Genomic DNA, 24,206 nt, shown 5'->3' on the forward strand with positions numbered 1-24,206 from the left:
CTTTGGCTGTATGGCACCCTAAATTTTCTGATAGTGTGGAGCACCTAAAGCATAACTCCAGCATTGCATTCCCGCCCCTTTTTGAAAATTTCAGTGTGGAAAGACGAAGGCCACGTTGGACAGTACAGTTTTGAGTTCTGTGCACAAATCCTATTAAATAGAAAATCACTTGTGCACAAAAGCACTCGCTTGGCACAGAACGGTGCCTTTGCAATCAAACTACTCAGAGTATGCAGAGCAGAATTTGCAGAAAAAGTGGGAGATCAATTCTGGAGTTACGCTTTGAGAGAAATGGCCTTACCACTGGATCCATGACCAATTCAATATTATGGTGAGAGTACCTGGAATGAAGATTAGAGGGGTATTATTGCTATACATTATGCTAGTCCACACCATAATTCTGGTAGTATGACTGGTGTGGCATTCCAATTTCTGGCTATCATTGCCTCCGAGACAAAAGCCTATCTCATCAATGAAGAGGGTAGACCTCCACTGACATCTTGCTCTGTAGCTGGACATCTGTCTCGTAACCCAATGTTGTACAAGTGCCTTCTGACGATTTGTGTAGACACTATTCAACACTCTAGGCTTCAAATGTAACAACCAATTTCACTTGCAGTACTGAATGGATCTTTTAGTGCCATTCTTCTAACCTGATTATCTATCCGTGGAGAGGTTCACCTGTTTGCACCTCCGGCTATCATTCTAGTTCGCTATTGGTGTCCCAACTACCGGAACACACAATGTTGAACAGTGCTGACATATCGGGCTATGCATATAGCGATCTGCTGAAGGGTTAAACCAAGGTATTTCAGTTCATGGATTCTGTTGCTCTCAGTTCATAGCAAGTGGCGATAACTGGCACATCGACAAACAGGAGGCATTGGACAATCATACTGTACTGACCAGATATATGAGGTTTCATGTGGCTGAAACCTATTGCTTTAGATCTGGCTTTTATACCACCCCCATGCCACAGATTGCTAGGTGCTTGAAAATGTCATCATTTGCAGATTTTAGCGACACCAGCTACATTCTCGCTTTGTATAATACTACTATTATAAAATGCCCATTGTTGCATTTTCAATGTTGAGGATTGTAGCTTTCATTAGGTAAGAGTGCTTATATCTCTATTGCCAAATATTAACTAGTGAGGCAATAAACTTAATAAGTACAAACATAATAATCTTGTAATCTTTATATGCACTAGAGTGCTGATAAATGTGCTGTAACTGGGGTAAAGGTTTATATGTGACCACTTATGTTATTGGAAGAAGACTTCACATGACCATGTATGCCTGACATGCATCTAACTTCAAATCAGTGGTCCTTCAAGTTACAATATTAATCGTTTCCAGGATGATTATTGTATGTTGAAACCATTGTATGTTGAGACCATAACTCTATGGAAACCTGGTAATTGGTTCTGAAGCCCCTAAAATGTCATCCAAAAAACAGGAAAAAGTGAGGATTAAAGAAAAATAAGTAGAAAACTAATATAGCTAAAGCAAGTCCTTACATATAAAAACAAGAAAGATCTGCTGGGAGCTGTAAATCCCTGTCTATGTAGAAGACAGGAGCTTCTTCAGGGTCCTGTACAGTATGCGCAGTGTCCCAAAAAAGTAACATGGAGCCACCCCCACCTGAAGCAGCTATCCCTGGTACAGGTAAAGGGTAGTACATAACATGTTATACCTCCCTGTACTGTAGGGGGCGCTACTAGACAGCCAGTCAGTGCATGCACTTCAGGAATACAGGGGTTGAACCAGTGATATGTCCATCCCGATTGGTCAGTTCTTACGGGTATTGACATGTTTTTCAGATCTGGACTGTCTGTAGCATTGTATGTTGAGTCTGGTTTCAAGTTACAATGGTTACAATATTGTATGTTGAGGCCATTGTAAGTTGAGGGATCACTGTAAACTGATTCAGAATAAAGCATTGCACAACCCTAATACATGACATCACATATTATTCACATAGTAGCTTCAGCTACTTGGGCTGCATATTTTAATTTGACTTACTTATCCGGCTGATAGGGGTCAATAGTGTATCCATCACCTGTACTTAAAATGCAGGACAGATTCCCAGTATATTCAGACAAAAGCCATTTGATAGTAAGAGTTACATTTTCAAACACAAAGGATTTATCAAGTAGCTCAAGCCTTAAACCTGTATAGAAAGAAGAAAGAATAATATCACCAATAGTCAGTATAATATATGAATTACTTATCTTATTATTGAAATATCTGGGTCTCAGCAGATTCATTTATTCCTTCCACTTAGATGTGAATTCACTTATGATTATTTTCTAATTTCAGTAACAGAAAACATATTGGCGTAATATCAAGCTATTGGAAATACAAAGTGCAATGCACAAGAAGCAGCATTGTCCTAGTGCTATGGGGCCTGTCTTACAGAAGGGGTAGTAATCCTTTCCATTTTTACAGTCCTGCTTTAGCCTAGGGCTATACGGAACAACAGTGAATCACATCAAAATTACTTGACCAAAATATTTGAGCAACTTGCTTATAAACTACCTGTCGTGCGACTATATTATATAGTTAAAGGGGTACTCCGGTGAAAACCTTTTTTCTTTTAAATCAACTGGTGGCAGAAAGTTAAACATATTTGTAAATTACTTCTATTAAAAAATCTTAATCCTTCCTGTACTTATTAGCTGCTGAATACTACAGAGGAAATTCTTTTCTTTTTGGAATGCTCTCTGATGACATCATGAGCACAGTTCTCTCTGCTGATGTTATGATAATAATAATAATAAGTCTTTATTTATTTATTGTTGTCCTTAGTGGGATTTGAACCCAAGTCCCCAGCACTGCAAGGCAGAACTGCTAACCACTGAGCCACCATGCTGCCCTTAGCATACATCTGCTATGCATGGTTGCTAAAATGGACAGAGAAGTCAGCAGAGAGCACTGTGCTCGTGATGTCATCAGTGTTCCAAAAAGAAAGGAATTTCCTCTGTAGCATTCAGCAGCTAATAAGTACTGGAAGGATTAAGATTTTTTAATAGAAGTAATTTACAAATATGTTTAACTTTCTGGCACCAGTTGATTTAAAAGAAAAAAGGTTTTCACCGGAGTACCCCTTTAACAAAAAAAAAAATAAGGAGAAGAATTTCCCTGCACTTGTGACCAGTGATGGAGTCTGTACAACTGCTGTTTTTGGCTACATTGTGTTGCACATTGCAACCACATTGGCAATAATGAGATGCTATGTCACAATGCAGCTTTCATGTCCTGTAAACAAAGTCACCATATAGCCCTAGCTTGAATATGCAGGACAGAAGTGTATATGTGTGTGTGTGTGTGTGTGTGTGTGTGTGTGTGTATATATATATATATACATATATATATATATATATATATATATATATATATATAAATATGCATACACATCTATACACATATCTATATTTATAAATTTACCATTCTGCCATAAAATTATAACCATTGATAGATTAAAGGGGTAGTCCAGTGGTGAAAAACTTATCCCCTATCCTAAGGATAGGGGATAAGTTTGAGATCGCGGGGGGTCCGACCGCTGGGGCCCCCTGCAATCTCTCTGTACGGGGCCCCGGCTCTCCGCCGAGATAGCGGGTGTCGACCCCCGCACGAGGCGGCGGCCGACACGCCCCCTCAATACATCTCTATGGCAGAGCCGGAGATTGCCGAAGGCAGCGCTTTGGCTCTGCCATAGAGTTGTATTGAGGGGGCGTGTCGGCCGCCGCCTCGTGCGGAGGTCGACACGTCCCCTTCCCGCGGGCTGTCGGGGCTCCGTACAGGAGATCGCAGGGGGCCCCAGCGGTCGGACCCCCCGCGATCTGCAACTTATCCCCTATCCTTAGGATAGGGGATAAGTTGCTCACCACTGAATCACCACTGGACTACTCCTTTAAGTGAAAAACATGGCCCACCATGATACCATGCTCTGAAGAGTGCCCATGATGAAATGTCCACACAGCAAAAGCACCTACAAAGCTAACTATGGAGCAATGACATAAAGTAGCTTAGCCTGAAGATTTACATTATATTCTTCTTTTATTTCCATATGAACGTGTGTGGTTTGCTCACCTGCAAAAGAGATGGCACCACAATTGCAAGATGGCAGAGGCAGTGTAATGCACTGGGCAATATTCTGCTGGGAAAGCTTGTGTCCTGGCATTAATGTGGATCTTCCTCTGTCATGTACTACCTACAGTGCCTAAACATTTGTTGCAGACCAAGTGTAACCATTTATGGCAGAAGTATTCCCGATTGCCAGTTGCTATCTCAGCTGAATTATGTCCCTTTCACTCGGCAAATTTTTTTTAGGAATGGTATGGGGAACATTACAATTAAGACTCTGTGGGATGTACTGAAAGAACAAGTCCGATTCATAGTGGCTCAATCTTGAAACTTATAGGTCTAAAAAAGATCTTCTGCAAACTTTTGCTTTTTTTTTTAGCCTATCAGACATGGTGATAATATTGGTTACATTTTTCCATTGATAAATGCAGTGATAATAAACATTCTGCTACAGGGGGGGTATAGACATGCTGCTCCTTTAATATACTAAAGCATACAACTTACCTTCCTTGCAGCTATACCAAACAGATAGGTAACTACCAGACCCAGGACAGGGATCTCCAAACTGTGCTGTATCTGTGGCAATTTGACAAGCTTGAAGCCCATGACACTGACCTTATGGAGAACAACATTATCAGTTAGTGGGGCTCTCCTCACAACAGGAAATATTTGGGCATCCCAACACTGAGACAACTGTGAGAAGCTTATCGTAAGAACATGGCTTGTGAAATGTGAACAACCCCTCAAGGCTATTATTGAGCATGTAAGAAAATAAAATAAAAAATAGATGTATGAAGTTGTATAACATGCACTATTCTTCTGTAGTTTATATTCTTTAGCTGATCCAGCTTGTAAATTGGAACACTGTGATCTAGGATTGGCAACGCATCGGGTGACAATCGCATTTGATAAATACATGACCACTGCAAAGTAAAAAAAAAAAATTACTACGTGAGCAGATTTCAGAAATGTGTGTTAAAATAAGTAAAACTCAAAAAGGCGCAGAATGGATAGAAAAGTTGCACATGCGCAAGTACATGCGACTTTTTAAGCAAAAATAATCTACTATGGAGCTTGATAAATCTCCTTCAGAATCTCAAAATATTACAAATAGGACTCCTACTGAACTTTGTGTGGATGCCATCTAGACCCAGTGACTTGTGTATATAGTGTTTTTAAGGTGGCCTTGGACTTCTTGTTGGGTTAAGCAGGGGGCATTAAATGGAGAATTTATATGTTTATTCCTACTCGGTGAATGGATTTTTCTGTATAAATACAATAAAAAAGATGATATGGTACAATATGACAAGTCTTACCTGCAACTTGTTCTCTAACACTTTTCCAGCCGCAGCCACTTGTTGTAACTGAATCACTACCCTGTGTACAGAAATATGGGCTCTTCCGTCCATAGAAACTGCTGTTGATTTGCACCACTTCCCCTGACCCGCACTGTAATGTCGCATTCTGATTATCACAGGCAATGGTATGACTAGACTCTATAATAATAAAGTGTAAAAAAAAATCCAAAAAGAACTTTACATCTGAGCGAAGGTCAGTCAATATACTTAGCACAAAGGGTGCTCAATAGTTGTTTTTTTTTAGCTGAGACGCTAGCTGTGATAATGGCATTGCTTTTAGTTCCACTACCCAAACATTAGAGTTATTTGGCTATTATGCATACATAATAAACTAAGGCTACGTTAACAACTTCTGTGGCAGCAGTTGCAGGAGCATGGCTAAAGGAGGTGCAGAGGTAGCAGTCGCACCAGGGCCCTAGTGCCCAAGGTGGCCCATCTGCCCCATGAGAGACCATTATTATAATTGGTACATCAGACCCTGTTGCAGATTTCACGTTGGGCCCAGAAGGTACAAATTACATCTGTGAGTAGTTGGGTATCTCACATCACATGTTAAGACTCCAAGCATTTTTAAAAGGAGAAGTATGCACATCCATGATGTGAAGTAATACAATTTAATGCTTTAGTATGTGCTAGCAGAAACTATCAATGACAAAAAGTCTTCCTAAAGCTTCTTAAATAGCTTCTTTTCAATACAGGTTGCCACTAAACAAAGCTAATATTAATATAATATAATAAATCAGCAAGTTATTGCACAGAAGGTTAGGGAAAGAAGCACTGTGAAACCCATGTAGTGGGCAACATTACAAAGCTTGTCCCACCACTGATCCAATATGTTGTGAAAAATCACTTACCAAATTCACAAATAAAATTCAACTCCTGGCTGCAGTTTTCTGTTGTTCCCCACTGGTAGTCAGAGTCTTTCTTTAGGTGGCCACATCTCCCATTGCTAGTAGAGGAATCTTGGCTAGCCCAGTTGCTATAAGTCACATTAGACCTATCTAGCCAGGTCACTGATTCTGTCCCAAGAAAAGATTAAATGATCAGTTACCTACAAGTCTATATGTATAAAACACATTGAGGTGTGTACCCCTTTATAAAATCTTAGCCATCATTTGATCTATAAGAATGTACGTGGAAGAAAAAAGAATAGACATTGCCATGCCCGTAGGTAATCTGAAGATCAGGGCATGGAAATGTCTAATCTTTGCTACTTCCTTTTATGCCTATATTCTTTATTAAGGTAACACACTGATACTCAAAAGTAAACTGTATAAATGATTAAAAAAAATATATATACCTTCTTCTGAGTCGACCTGCTCTACTGACTTGCGAACAAGGCCAATCCACCAATCAACCTCCTTAGACAGACGTTCAGCTAAAAAATCCTGTGTCCCCTGATTATTGATGAAAACCAGATGCCCTCCTCCTCTCTCGCACCAGGACTGGGCACTTTGGAAGGTGCGTTCAAGACGAACAATTTCATAGCATGATTTGTTGTAGGGTACCTGGTACTTGGAGCAAGGTGTGGAATCTGCATAGATGACAGAGGCAAGACAAACCAAAGTTAGAAATAAGAGACATGTCCTACACCGAGGAGCCAACATGGTGCTGCCTGTGTTCACTTCTTCTTTAGAATGATACCTTCCACAAGTCCTGTTATTACCTAAACAGTGATGGATGATGTCACTCCACCAATGACCATTTTCTGCTCCATTGTGTTTTGACCAGGCTTTAAAAAGAAGAATAAATTGTAGATGGTATTATTCTGGTAGATACACAATACCAGCCATCCATAAAACCGCTCAGAAGCACAATTGTAAAAGTGAGGAGGGCAGCTCTAATTACTATACAGTATTGTGTGGTTGGGAGAAGATAAGACTGTAATCCTCTCCTCTCACAGGTGGTGACTAGAGATAATCCTGCCAAATTTCTTATGTTTGTCCCTATGTCATTATGGCAATGATAGATCAAAACAAGGTACTTCTAGCAGGCAAACAGAACAATAAACAAACTTTGTGTCTTAGCATTGATATTGGATTGGTGAGCAAGAGATGGTAAAGGTTGCTTTCAAAAGCTTATCAATCCAACCTCATCATTAATGGTCCTTTTCTTATATGCCATATACTGTACATGTGATTTTGTTCTCATATTTAATTTGTATTCTAGGGGAAATTCTGTGTTTGCTCACACCCCATACAGCAGTATTAGCAGCATATGCCAAGTTTTTTCCCCACGGTTCCAGTATGGATCCATGAAAAAAAATAAAATACCTGATCATCACTTCATAAAATCAAGCACCTAGGAGACTATGGGTGGAGGGCACCATATTACTGATCTTTAAGACCTGAATCCATAATATAACATTGTGTATGAGTCCATAACTGCACTTGTCAGATCTTCTGATATTCAGAGAGTCATAATTGAGGGGCCAGCAGATGTTTTACTGCTTCCGCAGTATTTAATGCACAGTATCTTATCTTAAGTCTTAGCACAACCTAGAATACTTTGGCTAGGGGGGGAGGGGGGGGGGGGGGTCTGCATCACAGACTCAGCATGTTCTCTGAACATTTACTGCTCAATAAACCTGTATTATCACTTTTTTGCATTTTCCTTATAATTATTATTGCCCTGTTATCTTGTGAGCTAATTTGTAATTGCCGCTATTTAGATGAGATCTTAATTGAAATGCATGATAAGGCAAATGTGCCATAGGACATATAGCTATATTTCTGTTACTGCTCTGGGGTGATTAAGATAGTGGCAAAAAAACTGTTGACAACACCCTGAACAGTCTTTCCCTTTAAAAAAAAATAATTTTAATAATCATAATAATATTTATAATAGTGATATGTACATATAGTGAGACTATTCCATCTCATGAAAAGCTACCCCATAGGGTTAAATTTCTATCAATATTTCCCTCTTAAATGCAAGATATAAGGTGCTACTATGGTGGCATTTGCGCCCCCTTGACTTTTGAAAATGTTTTCTATGGCCAGTGGCATACATTGGAAAGAGAGAGCCCTATGTCAATGATAAAATGGACCCTCCATTGGGGTGTCAGGCTTTTGCTGCCATTTGGAAAGAGGGAACTTTTTTAGCTCCACACCTTTTTATTATCCCTTTCAGAGTCATGCACAGATTATCCAAAGGATAGGGGATAAGATGTCTAATCGCAGGGGGCTGGCAATTGGATACTGGCACCGCGGCATTCTGAACACAGAAGCTTGGAGCTTCCGTGTTCATGATGTCACACCACACCCCCTCCATTCATGTCTATGGGAGGGGGCGTGATGGCTAGTACATAGACATGAATAGAGGGGGTGTGGCGCCCGGGTCATTCATCATCCGGCACAGAGCAGAGTTTGGTTTGTGCATCGGATAACTGGGGTACTGTGCCTAAGGTTACGTAATAAAATGTTTAGGGATGGAGTACTCCTTTAAAGGGTACCTCTCATCAAATAAACTTTTGATATATTTTAGATTAATGAATGTTGAATAACTTTCCAATAGCATGTTAATGAAAAATATGCTTCTTTCTATTGTATTTTTCCCGATCAGTCCTGTCAGCAAGCATTTCTGACTCATGCTGGAGTCCTAAACACTCAGAGCTGCCAGCCTGCTTTGTTCACAGCCAAATAGGCTGTGAACAAAGCAGGCTGGCAGCTCTGAGTGTTCTCCTTTGTGAACAAAGCAGACTGGCAGCTCGTAGTGTTTAGGACTCCAGCATGAGTCTGAAATGCTTGCTGCCAGGACTGGTAGGGAGACCCCTAGTGGTCATTTCTTCAAAGTGGAAAATTAAATAGAAAGAAGCATATTTTTTAATAACATGCAATTGTAAAGTTATTCTGCATACATTAATCTATAATATATCAAAAGTTTTTTTGATGAGAGGTACCCTTTAATGCTTGCACAGGGAGGCAGGCTTTTTTTAACTTTTCTAAAAGTAGTAAAACATATGAAAGCTATACATATTGGGTATCAGTGTAATTGTACTGACCTTATGTCAATTTTACCGCACACTGAATGGCGGGAAAAAACAACACTCTAAATTAGCAAAATTGCGTTTTTTTTTCCTACTTCCACGTCACAAACAATCCTTTTATAGTATATTTTATGGTAAAATAAAGTGTATCATTGGTCCTGTAAAATATGAGTCCTTATAAGATTCTGTAGATGGCACAATAAAAGATTCAGGGCTCTAAGGCCATGTTAACATAACAGAATTTCGAAGCATAAGATAGTGGAAATACTCCACTCAGAAATTTAGTTTCAGGGGAAATATATATATAAACTGGGCAAACTTCAGGGGAGGTTCTACCTTCAACAAATCAATTGGTTCCTAAAATGTAACCTTTATTTAAATCCATAAAAATAATTGTTAATACCAGACAACACAAACCCCCAGCTGGGAACAATATTCAGAAAGAATGTAGAAAATTCCACAATACACTTATTAATATAGCTAATACACAAATTCAATAATATGCTCACAGGAAAAATATTCATCACAGAACCACTTTCACTTAATTCAAAACATGTCTCAATGCGAACATATAGGTTCATCAGGAGACAATTATGGAACAGTCACAGTACTGGATTAAGAAAACACAAGGGAAAAATGGACAGTATTGGTACACAGGGTTTGACTAGAATATTGTAAACATGTCATGGGAAAGCAACAAACAGGTATACAAAGAGCCACTATATACATGCTAAGTACATACCATGCGACCCTTATGCAAAATAAGATGCACCTACCTATCTAAAAAACGAGACCCAGATAGGCCACTCTCGGCTATCAGTGTCCTAACCCTTGGAGTGGAGGTTATGGCTATGCCGCCGTTCCCCTACATGCTTCTTATATTTACTTGGTCCCCATGGATTCTCCTGAAGCCCAATCCGCTTGTGCGCTCGGCATCTAGGATTGAGGTACCGCCATCATTACAAAAAGGTGATTGGGATAAAAGAATCCTTGGTAAGGAATCTAAATGGATTTATAGACTGGGGTCCCAGCTACCAGGAGGACTTAATAATAAACTGACATTCACTTGTTTCATTTGAAATGCCATAGCCATATTTCTTGAGCCCTTCCATTTTTTGGCTTCTTTGTCTTTGCTTTATTCTCCCTGGTTCATTGCTACTTCCCTCTATTGCTATTTAGGGTTACTTGCACACTTCTTATTTATACCTATACATAGCCCGTACGGCTATAGTGTCCTCATTAAGCTCCTGGTTATTTTCTGGGATACATATTTAGGGAGTAGAGATTGCATTCATAGGGATGTGTAAGGGTTGCTCTTTTAGGGCAAGTGCTCCTTAATAGATAGTAGAGATGAGCTAATTGAATCTGATGAATCCGAATTCGTTACAAATTTAATGGAAAATTCAATTCAATGAGAATATCGCCGTGATTCTATTGCGCAAATCGCTTCATTAATTAAACTCCATTTAGTGCGGTCCAGCCTCCAGGGCATTTAAAATGGCGGATCCACATGTGAGGACATGGGGCAAGAAAGGAAACATGGGAAGGCGGGAACAAGGGTAGGCCGGACGACCCTGATTCACATGCAGGATGCAGCCTATCAGCAGCCAGCCACCCCTGTGATGTCACAGCCCTATATAATCGGCAGCCATATTACGGCCAATCACTGTGACAGTTACAGGATAATACTTGCTGTCAACGTTTGACATTTAACCCTTTACTGTCTTATAGATCTGAACTAATACTTATTTTGGAATCTGCGAGATACAATTTCTCAAAAACAGATTGACAGCTTAGTGATACAACATCCCACTGTACCTACAATATATTTACTACCCAAAATTCATAAGAATAGCAAGACACCACCTGGATGCCCTACAGTATCATGATCCAACTCACTTACAGAACCGGTATGCAAATTTATTGATTTTCATTTACAGCTTTTTAACTTCTACCATCATACATAAACCCCTTAAGGACGCAGCTCATTTTCACCTTAAGGACGCAGCTCATTTTCACCTTAAGGACGGAGCCATTTGTTTGTAATTCTGACCACTGTCACTTTAAGCGTTAATAACTCTAAAATGCTTTTACCGATTATTCTGATTCTAAGAAAGTTTTTTCGTGACATATTCTACTTTATTTTAGTGGTAAATTTTTGTTGTTACTTGCATCCTTTCTTGGTGAAAAATCCCAAAATTTCATGAAAATTTAGAAAATGTTGCATTTTTCTAACTTTGAAGCTCTCTACCTGTAAGGAAAATGGATATTCCAAATAAATGATATATTGATTCACAAATACAATATAAAATAAACATATTTTTACTTTTTGAAAACTTTAGAAGGCTTCAAAGTATAGCAGCAATTTTCAAAATGTTCATGAAAATTGCAAATGTTACAGAACTACAACTCCCAGCATGCCTGGGCAGTCTAGGCATGCTGAGAGTTGTAGTTTTGCAACATCTAGAGGGCTACCGTTTGGGCACCACTGTAACAGTGGTCTCCAAACTGTGACCCTCCAGATGTTGCAAAACTACAACTCCCAGAATGCCCAGACAGCCTTTGGCAGTCTGGGCATGCTGGGAGTTGCAGTTTGGCAACCACTAGCAATGCAGCAGTAAAGATCGCTTTACTGCCACCTTCCTTGATGCTCCACGCCGTCGCCTCCCTACCTGCGCCGCTGATCTCCGCTGATGTCACCGACGATCGGCCGTCCCCACGGCATCTTCTTTGCAGGTACCGGCTGCCATCTTCTCCCCCCGTTCTGCCCGACATCCAGGGGTGGGCAGAGGGGGGGGGGGGGTTCCATGGCAACCCCCCGTCTTCAACTGCCATTGGTCAGCACTCATTGCTGACTAATGGCAGGGGATTGGAGGAGGCTGCAGCACTGACAGCTCCGATCATCCCTTTTTTCCAGGCAATCGGGTCACCAGAGAGCCGATCAGCCCGGAATAGCAGAAAATCGCATGTCTGAATTGACATGCGATTTCCTGTGATCGCCGACATGGGGGGCTCTCAGGACTCCCCTCGGCGATGTGCCGGGATGCCTGCTGAATGAATTCCCACGGGGGTATCCATACGCTCTACGTCCTTAAGGACTCGGGATGCAGGGATGCATACGCCTTGAACAGGTTAAAGGGGTACTCCCGTGGAAAACTTTTTTTTTTTTAATGAACTGGTGCCAGAAAGTTAAACAGATTTGTAAATTACTTCTAGTAAAAAATCTTAATCCTTCCGGTACTTTTTATGGGCTGTATAATACAGAGGAAATTATTTTTCTTTTGGATTTCTCTGATGTCATGACCACAGTGCTCTCTGCTGACCTCTGCTGTCCATTTTAGAAACTGTCCAGAGCAGCATATGCTTGCTATGGGGATTTTCTCCTGCTCTGGACAGTTCCTAAAATGGACAGGAGAGGTCAGCAGAGAGCACTGATGTCATGATATCAAAGAAATCCAAAAATAATAGCATTTCCTCTATAGTATATAGCCCCTTAAAAGTACTGGAAGGAGTCAGATTTTTTAATAGAAGTAATTTACAAATCGAGATATAGTTGCAGATATGTAGAAAAAAGTCGGCCACTCACCAATCTTCTTATTTCAGCAAAATTCTTTTATTTAGCACATACTTACAACCATGTTGCCCAGAGAGAAGACATAGATGGTAACAAACGGGCCTTTGAAGCACTTATTCAGTGCGAAACAGCATTGTCGCCTCTCAGTGGTACACCCCCCCCCCCCCCCCCGTTTGTTACCATCTATGTCTTCTCTCTGGGCAACATGGTTGTAAGTATGTGCTAAATAAAAGAATTTTGCTGAAATAAGAAGATTGGTGAGTGACCGACTTTTTTCTACATATCTGCAACTATATCTCGATTTACCTTTTGTATAGTCTGAGCACCACCTGCTTCTAAAGTACATGCCGCTACCGTGCTAACTACCCAGGGATCACCAACCAAGCTGTGCCGAACTACCTTTCTCTATCCATTGTAATTTACAAATCTGTTTAACTTTCTGGCACCAGTTGATTTAAAAAAAAAAAAAAAGTTTTCCACGGGAGTACCCCTTTAAAGATTCCAATGATGTGCTTAGGAAACTAGAGGGGATTAATTTAGACCCTATTATGCTGCTGGTAACCTGTGATGTGGAGTATTTATATACTTATATCCACCACACACAGGGAATAGCAGCCACAAAGTTCTTTCTGGAGAGTAACAATATCAATCCCAATAAGTTAGTTTTTGTTGGATCTTTTGACTTTTGTGTTGACCCACAATTTCTTTATTTTTAAGGGGGTACCGTTCCTACCGCTGCGGGTAACAGCGATGGGAGCGGCCTGTGCGCCCTCATACGCTAACCTTTTCCTGGGGTTGTGGGAAAGGACCCTGTTTTCATCGCATGTAGCGCCCCACTCTGATAAACTAGTATCATGGGGTCGCTACATCGATGACATTTTGATTATCTGGCAGCGGACATGTAAAGAATTAGAGAGGTTTATGTGTCGTATGGATGAGTCGTACTAACATCGATTTTCTTGATAGCCAGATACAGGTGGACGATGAAGGCTACATCCAGACAGATCTATATAGAAAAAGTACTGCTGCCAACACTATTTTACACGCCAGTTCAGCACATCCATCCCATCTCATCAAAAAGAGCAATTTGAAAGACAAAAACCAGAAAGACCAATGCGCATCTAGGCGTAATTATCCTTTAAAAAGAAATGCAATGAAAAAGTAAGTGGAGGTTTGCTCACCTTTGGGTGTTGTACTATGAGCACAACACCACAGATCACTTGTTTCCACAATAAGTGGTATGTGGAGGAGCTGGTGAAGAACGGTCTGGTAGAATCCAAGGTATGGAAGAGTCAGCGGCGCTCTCCTCTTAGTGTGGACTGGCTAATAGAAATAACCGGCAGGGAACAGACTTGTAAAAATAACAAACCATTTATTTGAGCATGCAAATGGAACAACGCGTTTCGAGGGGCGGGACCCCCTCTTCATCAGAACCTGCAGAGGACCGCTGCCGCTATTATTGTGTCCACTACAGTGTTCTGCGGTCTCCATATCCCTCGGTTGCACAGTAATTGGCTTCTTTATTGGTGTAACTATCTACTTGTTGCTTGCCTGAGCCCTCCCAATGGGGGGGGGGGGGGGGGGGGGAAGTGGGCAGCACTGATGTGAGTGTCGGCTTGTGACTCGGAGGCATTCAGTTTCCCTCGGCCCCCGCTCGGCTGCATGATCACGTGCCCACATCATGTGACTGAACGATGGCCATATCACGTGACCAACTCTACAGCATCTATGATTGGGTAGTTTTCTCTGACGTCCTAAATGGGCATTCTGAAAGTCCATCCGCACTGTCGGCACCATGTTTATGACGCCGACATGTATCGGCTTCTTTACGCTGTTACCAGCTGATCCAGAGAGCTGCAGATGATTGGTCTTGGTGCCATATAAATAAGAGGTTAGTTCTGATCAGGATCATGCCCCAGATGAAGCAATAGCGAAACGTTGGGTTTGGCGTGTGACGAGGTATGCTATTCTCTCCCTTCCGTGTACTTGCATACTGTTGTCTTATGTTTATATATTGTATCTGATAGCATTTACCATTGTTGATACACCTTGTACTTAATATTTCGCATGAACCACGTGAAACTATGGGGATCATAATTGGATTTCCTGTATTTATGCTGCATGTAATTTCCTAGCCCCGTCTTTAGTTCTTGTCAATTTCTCTTGTACCTCCATATCCATTTTACTGCTATTAATAATTTTTGTGTATTTCATGACTATTTTTGTATCAGTAAAGTACCTTGTGACCCGTAAACGTATGTACTTTTCTGTGTATTATGCTAATTTAACGTTGGGTCATCTTTTGGGATTTTTCTGTGTATGATTCTTTTATGGTATACAAAGTGACCAAATATGCACAATTTTGAAGTTTGGTATTTTTTTTATGTATATGCCATTGACTGTGTGGTTAAAGTAACATTATTTTTTTTATACTTCAGACATTTACGCATGCGGTGATACCACATATGTTTATTATTGTTTACATTTTTATTTTTTAACCCCTTAAGGATGCAGGGCATACAGGTACGCCCTTGCGACCTGGTACTTAAGAACGCGGGGCGTACTGTACGACCAGTGGTTTTCCAGTCACCGCCGCTCGCCATACCAGAACAGAACAATACCCCATACCGTGACTAAATACACTGCCATACCAGAATAATACCACCATACCGTGACTGTTTTGCCATACCAAAACAGTTACAATAACGAATTTACAGTGACTGAATAACACCACCATACCAGAACAGAACAATATCGTCATACTGTGACTAAATAACAATGCCATACCAGAACACAACAATACTGCCATACCTTGACTAACACTGCAATAACACATACTGTGACTAAAGATGCAGGAGATATTTCTCACACATGCATGGTATATATATCAGCGTTTCAGATATAGTACACCAGATATATATATATATATATATATATATATATATGATATATATATATATATATATATACATATTTAATTCCCCCTCCCCTCCCAACCCCTCACATAAGGGGCCGCTGATGCACTTACAGGGAGCTGTCTTGCCGAGTGCCTGGAGGAAGCCTTGCGTGCGTTAACACAGTAACGGGACGGAACTGTAGGGAGGCAGCAGGGCAGTTTTACTGTGGAATTGTGCGGGGGTGGGGGGGGATATTTGCTTACACTGTGGGACTGGGGGGGGGGGGACCACTGTGGCCACTGCTGGAGATAATGGAGTGCTCCGCGTCCGGGGGGAGCAGGAGAAGGGTACTGCTAGAGATGATGGAGCGCTCCACATCTGGGCGGGCGGTGTTGCTGGAGAGAGTGTAGCGCTCCGTGTCTACGACAGTATGAGCGGATGGGAGGGCCTGTGACTGCAAGGGGGGACTCCTGCCTGAAAAATTCTGTGTCTTGAAGAGAATTGTGACCTGAACAGCTGCGGCTAGCTGCTTTAGCGTGGGGCTAAAGGGCCAGCTGCTTTGGGCCCCCAGGAATGACAGGATGCAGGAGGGCAGCTGCCCCCTTTGCCCCGCGTTGAAGATGGCCCTGCCCATCCCACACTGCGTGTGCTGTGACCAGAACGGAGCCCCGATTTGCCATCTCCCCTCCTGAGTGTAAAAAAGAATCCAGTGGTATTCTGTGCTATCAAGCACTTTAGCTGATAGGGACAGATGTAGGCTGGGAAGGCAAAGGTTTAACCCCTTGGGGACAGAGGTTTTTTTCAGTTTTTTGCACTTTCGTTTTTTCCTCCTTACCTTTTAAAAATCATAACCCTTTCAATTTGCACCTAAAATTCATATGATGGCTTATTTTTTGCGCCACCAATTCTACTTTGTAATGACATCATGTTACGCCGAGCGCTCCGGGTCCCTGCTCCTCCCCGGAGCGCTCGCGGCTTTCTCCTCTCTGCAGCGCCACAATCAGACCCGCTGACCGGGAGAGCTGCACTGACATTCACGATGGGGATGCGATTCGCATAGCGGGACGCGCCCGCTCGCGAATCGCATCCCAAGCCACTTACCCGTCCCGGTCCCCGGCTGTCACGTTCTGGCGCGCACGGCTCCGCTCTTTAGGGCGCGCGCGCCAGCTCTCTAATATTTAAAGGGCCAGTGCACCAATGATTGGTGCCTGGCCCAATCAGTCTGATTAGCTTCCACCTGTGCACCTGTCCATATAACCTCACTTCCCCTTCACTTCCTGGCCGGATCTTGTTGCCTTGTGCCAGAGAAAGCGTTTAGTGTTGTCCAAAGCCTGTGTTCCAGACCTTCTGCTATTGCTATTGATTACGAACCTTGCCACCTGCCCCCGACCTTCTGCTACGTCTGACCTTGCCTCTGCCTAGTCCTTCTGTCCCACGCCTTCTCAGCAGTCAGCGAGGTTGAGCCGTTGCCGGTGGATACAACCTGGTTGCTACCGCTGCAGCAAGACCATCCTGCTTTGCGGCGGGCTCTGGTGAAAACCAGTAGCAACCTAGAACCGGTCCACCGACACGGTTCACGCCAATCCCTCGCTGACACAGAGGATCCACATCCAGCTAGCCGAATCCTAACACATCAGTCATTTTACCCAAAAATCTACGGCGAAACGGAAAAAAAAAATCATTGTGGGACCAAATTGAAGAAAAAACGCCATTTTGTAAATTTTGGGGGCTTCCATTTCCACGCAAAATTGCATGGTAAAAATTACATCTTATCTTTATTCTGTAGGTCCATACAATTAAAATGATACCTTACTTATATAGGTTTGATTTTTGCCATACTTCTGGAAAAAATCATAACTACATGCACGAAAATTTAGACGTTTAAAATGGTAATTTTCGGACTCCTATAACTTTTTTATTTTTCCGCGTACGGGGCGGCATGAAGACTTATTTTTTGCACCGTGATCTGAGGTTTTTAGCGGTACCATTTTTGTATTGATCGGACTTTTTGATCGTTTTTTATTCATTTTTTCATGATATAAAAAGTGACCAATACGCTATTTTGGACTTTGGAATTTTTTTTTGCGTGTACGCCATTGAACGTGCGGTTTAATTAACAATATAATTTTATAATTCAGACTTTTTTGCACACGGCGATACCATATATGTTTATTTTTATTTACACAGTTTTTTTTTATTTATTTATTTTTTTTTTTATGGGAAAAGGGGGTGATTCAAACTTTTATTAGGGACAGGGGTTAAATGACCTCTATTAACTTTTTTTTATGCAGTGTTATAGCTCCCATAGGGGGCTATACCTCTGCACACACTGATCTTTACATTGATCTTTGTTACCCCATAGGATAACATAGATCAATGATTCTGCCGCTTGACTGCTCATGCCTGGATCTCAGGCACTGAGCAGTCATTCGGCAATCTGTCACCAGGAGGCAGGTAGGGGGACCCTCCTCGTGTCCTACAGCTGTTCGGGATGCCGTAATTTTTCTGCGGAGATCCCGAACAGCCCCCTGAGCTAACCGGCAGCAGTTTAGTTTCACTTTAGACGTGGCGATGATCTAAAGGGTTAATAGTGCACAGCACCGTGATCAATGCCAAGCGCTATTAGCCACGGGTCCCGGCCGTTGTTAGAAAGGCCCCGCATTATAGAAAGGGAGAGGGCGAAGGGTTGTACAGGTATGCCCTTCATCCCCAACAGGTTAAAAGAAATATACATTTTTTTCTTGCAGCATGCAGTTTCCACTGTGTGATCTGGGATCTACAGGCGTGCTGCGCTCTGCCCCCTGCCCCCAGCCTTTTTGGGGGCGCAGTTTTTTTTTTTTTCTAGCTAACTTTGTGGCTAGACCCATTGCCCTGTAAAAGAGCGTCCGGCCACTGTTAGCGAATCGCCTACCCCACTGTTGATCAGTGCAGTAACACTGATCAACATTTATTTGGGGTGCAGGCACTTTTTTGGGGATACAAGTGCTTATATTTTTCTTTTTTTTAGCACCTTTTTGGGGCTTAGCATTCTGTGCCACCAGCAGCAGTCCAGTGCTGTCTGGATGAAACCTACCCCTGTGTATGGCCTGCTCTGACCACTGATCAGCGTTTTTTGGAGGGTTTAGGCAGGTGCTTTTTTCAAATTTTTTTTTTTTTATTACATTTTCGTTTAATGTTTTTTTTTTTTTTTTGTGGGGTTCTGTGTTCATGCCTCCAGCCACTTTTCTGGGTTGAGTGGTCTGAAGAACTGGGTGTGAAATAGCGGTTACCTGCCTTGTGTAGCGTCCACACTGGTCCGTTTTTATCGTTGTTACTGCACGATGCAATAAAGAAAACCCTTTCTTTGCACAAATTCCCATGGTGAGTGCCTCCTGAATTTCTATACAAGCTTGATTTGCATGAACTGTTCCTGTTGGGATTGAGCACCCAATCCGGGATTTGTCTGGGTACACTGTCGCCCCACGCTCCAGGCTCTTTGTGCTTATGTGGACTGTATGAGAGAAATAAGTGGAAGTAGAGCTGTGACGGTAATTCACTACTTCTACTAGTTTGTTCTGGGCTAAGTGGCTGGCCCTTCCACTGACTTCTATGCCCCCTGCTGCCACCAAGTGCTAATCAGTGATGCACACCACTGATTAGCTGATTAAGTAGCCACTTTTTTTGGTGCAGGGCTTTTTGTGCCAGAAGTTTATTTATTTATTTATTTACAAAACTTTATTTTACATTTTTATTTAGTAAAAATTTATTAGGAGGCGTACGCCATGATGCTCTCTGACACTGAAAGCAACAGAAAGCATCAAATAGTGATGATGAGCCCCCTAGAAGGCGATGGAGATGCCACCTTGCGAGGCCACAAACCCTCCACGCTAATGAACCAGTGCCCCATACTAGTACTAGAGACTCTGATGCCCGTACTAGTCCAACCCCCCCCCCCCCCCCTTACCGGTAAACTTATCTGGACTGTGCCAATGGACTATGAGCCCATGATTCCTGCGTTTGTTGGCAACCCAGGAATCCAGATTGACATTGTCGGATTCACTGAAATTGACTGTTTTAATAATTTAGACAAATCTGTCCTCCCAACAGTTTGTCGGCACGTACCGGCTTCTTTTTGGCTAGATGAGGACGTATTTGGGTTTCGTGATGCACATGGGCCTAGTAAAAAAAAACAGTGTTAGGGAATACTGGTGGGGGGACATCCTCTACCAGACCTTACTCTACAGTATGGCCATGACACATCCCCATTTTGAGGCCATACAGAAATGCTTGCATTATAAACAGCATTATATTGCATCATATTGATAATGCAGCATATCTTCCCAAAAGTGATCCCCCGTATGACTGCCTATACAAAATCAGGCTGGTCATCAATCACTTTGGGAGGTCTATGTCCCTAAAATGGAGGTCTCTATTGATGAGTCTCTCATAAGCTCTAATATAATCCCACTAAGCAGGCGAGGTATGGCGTGAAACTTTTCAGGTGAGGTCCCCAATACTGGAAAGAAGGGATGGTCCCAGAAAAAAATGCAGACTGTGTCGCAGGAGGGGGATGAGGAAGGAAACCATCACTCAATGTGATACATGCCCGATCATCCGGGCCTCTGCATTAACAATTGCTTCAGGGAGTACCACACTTCCATAGAGTACTAAATTTAAAATCCTTTTCCCTGATTTTAATTTCTCATAATTTGACCCCAATGTACCTGTCTATAGTACATCGTCTTCCAAATTTTAAACCCCATCCCCCCCCAAAAAAAACTTCACATAATACCCCTAATAACACCTCTTGAGTTTTCCCAAAATGGATCATGGGTCACCCAGTCATTAGCATTTGGGGTTTACATGTTGCCTTATATGCGCAGAGCTCTCCCCCACCTGATCAGTATGTGCATTTGTAGGCAATAGTTTAGGGACGGCCACACACTAAACATTTAAAAAATGATGAAGCAGAGCATAGGGTTTGGGTCGGGCATAATTTTTACTTTTGGCTATACTCTGGCTCATTACATAATTGGCATATCAGTAGGAAAATTGCAATTTTTATTTTCACCAAACTACACTTGATCCATTCCTGGAAAATAAATTTAGGGAACACCCGTGCCTTCAAGATGTTCACTTCACCCCTAAACACATTCCTCAGGGGGTTACTTTCTGTAATGGGGTCACATGTGGGTGTTCCTTTTCTATTTTCCTTTGAATGTACGTAACCGTCAGCTACTGATATGTAGCAACATAGAGAGATAAAAAACAAAAGGATGCGCTCCGTAGTTTAATACCTTAGGATAAATGTAAGCAACATAGGCCTCAAATGCGAACAGAGTTCTCTCTCATGAACCCTGTCAAATTTCCAGGCAACAATTTTGGGTCACAAGTTGAGTGATCCCAGAATGATGAAGCAGAGCATAAGGTTTATTTTTGTCTGAATATTTGTATCAGCTACTGATATGTCATAGGCCTCACATGCAAACAGACCTCTAGGACTTCTGAGCCTTGTTGTGCGCCTGCCAGCATGTTACCCCATATGTGGATGTATTTCTATACTTAGGAGAAAAAGCCCTCCAAAATTTGTATCCCAATTTCTCCCATTACCACTTTTGAAAATGAAAAACTTGGGGTAACACCAGCAATTCAGTGTTAAAATTTATTTTTTCCTTTTTACAATAGAGGACTATAACATGCAATAATTAAATTGCATATACTGAACAATGTTATGCCATAGCATAGGATTGATCAGTGTTATTAGTGCTCGATTGCTCCAGCCTGCCACAGCTGACTGGAACATCGGAGCACCAATCTCACGGCGAGGAGGCGGGAACTGCCTGTGGCTCAGTGGTGTGTTCTACTGCAGCCCTGGTGGAGCACACACCAAAAGTGGCGGAACGTCACTTCTGGAGGCTGAGTGCACGAGCAGATCCAGGTTTAGCAGTATCCATGGGGACTGAGTAAGTATAAGGGTATGCTCACACTAAGGAATTGGTGAGGAATTGATGAGGAATCATTTGATCAGGACATTCTTTAAATCTGCTATCTTCTGCTTAGAGGAGAATTAGCACAAAATTTGAAGAGAAATTTGTAAGAGTAAATCTGGAGGAGGATCAGTACTACAACCACCAATAGGCTGGCTCTTAAAAAATATGCCTCAATCATGCTTAAAGCATAGCCATGACCTTTACTCAAAGCATTAGAACATCGGTAACCATGAGTGGCCCATCTGGGTCTTATTTTTTCTTACATAGGAAGCTACATCATATTTTGCATAAGTAAACATAGGCTGAGAGAAGCTGGGCAGGCACAACTGCTAGACTAACAGGGGTTAATGAGAATACACAGCATGTGAAAAGGAACAGCGCAGGGATGTATGAATGAAAGAACTCCTGGGGATGCCAATAAATGTCCAGAAAATAGCACATGCAGTACAGCAGTAGAAGAAAGTAGATTGCACTCACCCGATGGAGATTAAAACATCCTCTTTATTAGAAAATCACTTAAAACGTTCCGAAGTGATGGTAGACAGATGCGGTCAGCATGAGGCTGGTCAGTCAGCTCAATCTACTTTCTTCAACTGCTGTACTGCATATTCTGCATAAGGGTTGCATGGTATAGATTAAAGGGGTATTCCAGGCACCAGAAATGAAACAGATTTGTAAATTACTTCTATTAAAAAATCTTAATCCTTACAATAATTATCAGCTGCTGAAGATGAGTTGTTCTTTTCTGTCTGGCAACAGTGCTCTCTGCTGACATCTCTGCTTGTCTCGGGAACTGCACAGAGTAGAAGAGGTTTGCTATGGGGATTTGCTTCTACCCTGGAAAGTTCTCGAGACAGGTGTAATCATAGAGCACTTAGACAGAAAAGAACAACTCAACTTCAGAAGCTCATAAGTACTGAAAGGATAAAAAAAAATTAATAGAAGTAATTTACAAATCTGTTTAACTTTCTGGAGCCAGTTGATATATAAAAAAAAGTTTTTCCCTGGATAACCCCTTTAATGTGATAATGCCATTAGTAAGAAAATGAAAAGAAAAGCTGAAGTTAGTGTAGTAATATGCCCTAAGACCTGTATGCATAATAATAAACATGTTTTCATATGTAAAATACCTTTTGATCTGTTTTACTGTTCTCACTCTTCTTTCACCTTTCTTGGAAGAAGGTGGGGGGCGTTTCCTCAGGAGCATAACAAACTTGCTCCCTTTCTCCCTCCTCCCTCTGCCTTGTCATGAGGTTTGCACAAACACTTTTACATTTGCAAAGCTTTGTGCCCAAAATGTATGCTTTTTTAACCCTAAAGCAGCCATGTGGAACCTATATGGCGCAAATACACAAAATATACATTTATAAAATAACCAAAGAGGAATAATTATGCATATAAATAATAATTTAGCACCTTGTATTGCTTGTCAGTGTGCATGGAAATGTCTACTGAAAACACTGCAGGCTGTCTGGATCTAGTCTGGATCTCACAGGGGTGAAACCTGGATTATATACTGCACTGAAGCACAGGAGGGAGCAGAGCAGAGAGATAACCACACCACCTCTACAATAATAGGTTTAAAATATCTAGTTGTTAGTACCAAAAAGACTTGGATACCAGAGTTTGTTTGCAAAATTAAAGAGACAGAGACCCCTAGTGGACTTTTTTCACATCTTTAGCAATTACATTTTTGATAGGGGATGAGATGTCTGATCACGGGTGTCCCGCTGCTGGGGACCCCCTCCCCCCAATCTCTTTTGAAGCCCCCCAAGTCATCACTGCACGGAGTTAAGTTTGGTCCGTGTGTGATGACTCAAGATACAGGGGCAGGAGTATCGTGACATCACAGCTCTATGGGAGGGGACGTGACGGCTGCCATGCCCCCTCCATATAGGCTTGCATTAAAGGGGTGGGGCATGATGTCATGAGGGGCGGAGCCATGACATTACAATACTCCTGCCCCTGTATCGTGAGTCATCACACACGGAGCAAACTTAGCTCCATGCAGTGATGACTCAGGAGAGATTGCAGGGATCCACAGCAGCGGGACCTCTGTGATCAGACATCTTATCCCCTATCCTTTGGATAGGGGATAAGATGTCTAGAGAGGAGTACTCCTTCCCTTCAAAAAATCATAACACTTTAAATTTGGCACCTACAGACCCATGTACGGGCTTGTTTTTTGCGTCATCAATTGTACTTTGTAATAACATCAGACATTTCACCACACAATCTACGGCGAAACAAAAAAAAAACTCAGTTTCTACGCAGTGCTCTTTTTGGTAAAAAAGACAACTTATCTTTGTTAGGTCCATACGGTTACAAGAAT

The 24,206-nt window shown here is 41.9% G+C and overlaps 1 protein-coding gene across 1 annotated transcript in view; it reads right to left on the reverse strand.

The window, feature by feature from the left end:
• The window catches only part of LOC130276601 (polycystic kidney disease protein 1-like 2), a 264,668-nt gene that overhangs the window by 139,015 nt on the left and 101,447 nt on the right, over positions 1–24,206 (reverse strand). Inside the window, exons 3-7 of the mRNA XM_056526192.1 lie at positions 6,747–6,980; positions 6,301–6,465; positions 5,405–5,584; positions 4,593–4,703; positions 2,025–2,172 (exon numbers count right to left, since the gene is read on the reverse strand). Of these exons, the coding sequence (XP_056382167.1) occupies positions 2,025–2,172; positions 4,593–4,703; positions 5,405–5,584; positions 6,301–6,465; positions 6,747–6,980 (838 nt within the window). The remainder of the gene's footprint in view (positions 1–2,024; positions 2,173–4,592; positions 4,704–5,404; positions 5,585–6,300; positions 6,466–6,746; positions 6,981–24,206) is intronic.

This window comes from Hyla sarda, chromosome 6, assembly GCF_029499605.1.
Source record: "Hyla sarda isolate aHylSar1 chromosome 6, aHylSar1.hap1, whole genome shotgun sequence".
NCBI classification, from domain to species: Eukaryota; Metazoa; Chordata; class Amphibia; order Anura; family Hylidae; genus Hyla; species Hyla sarda.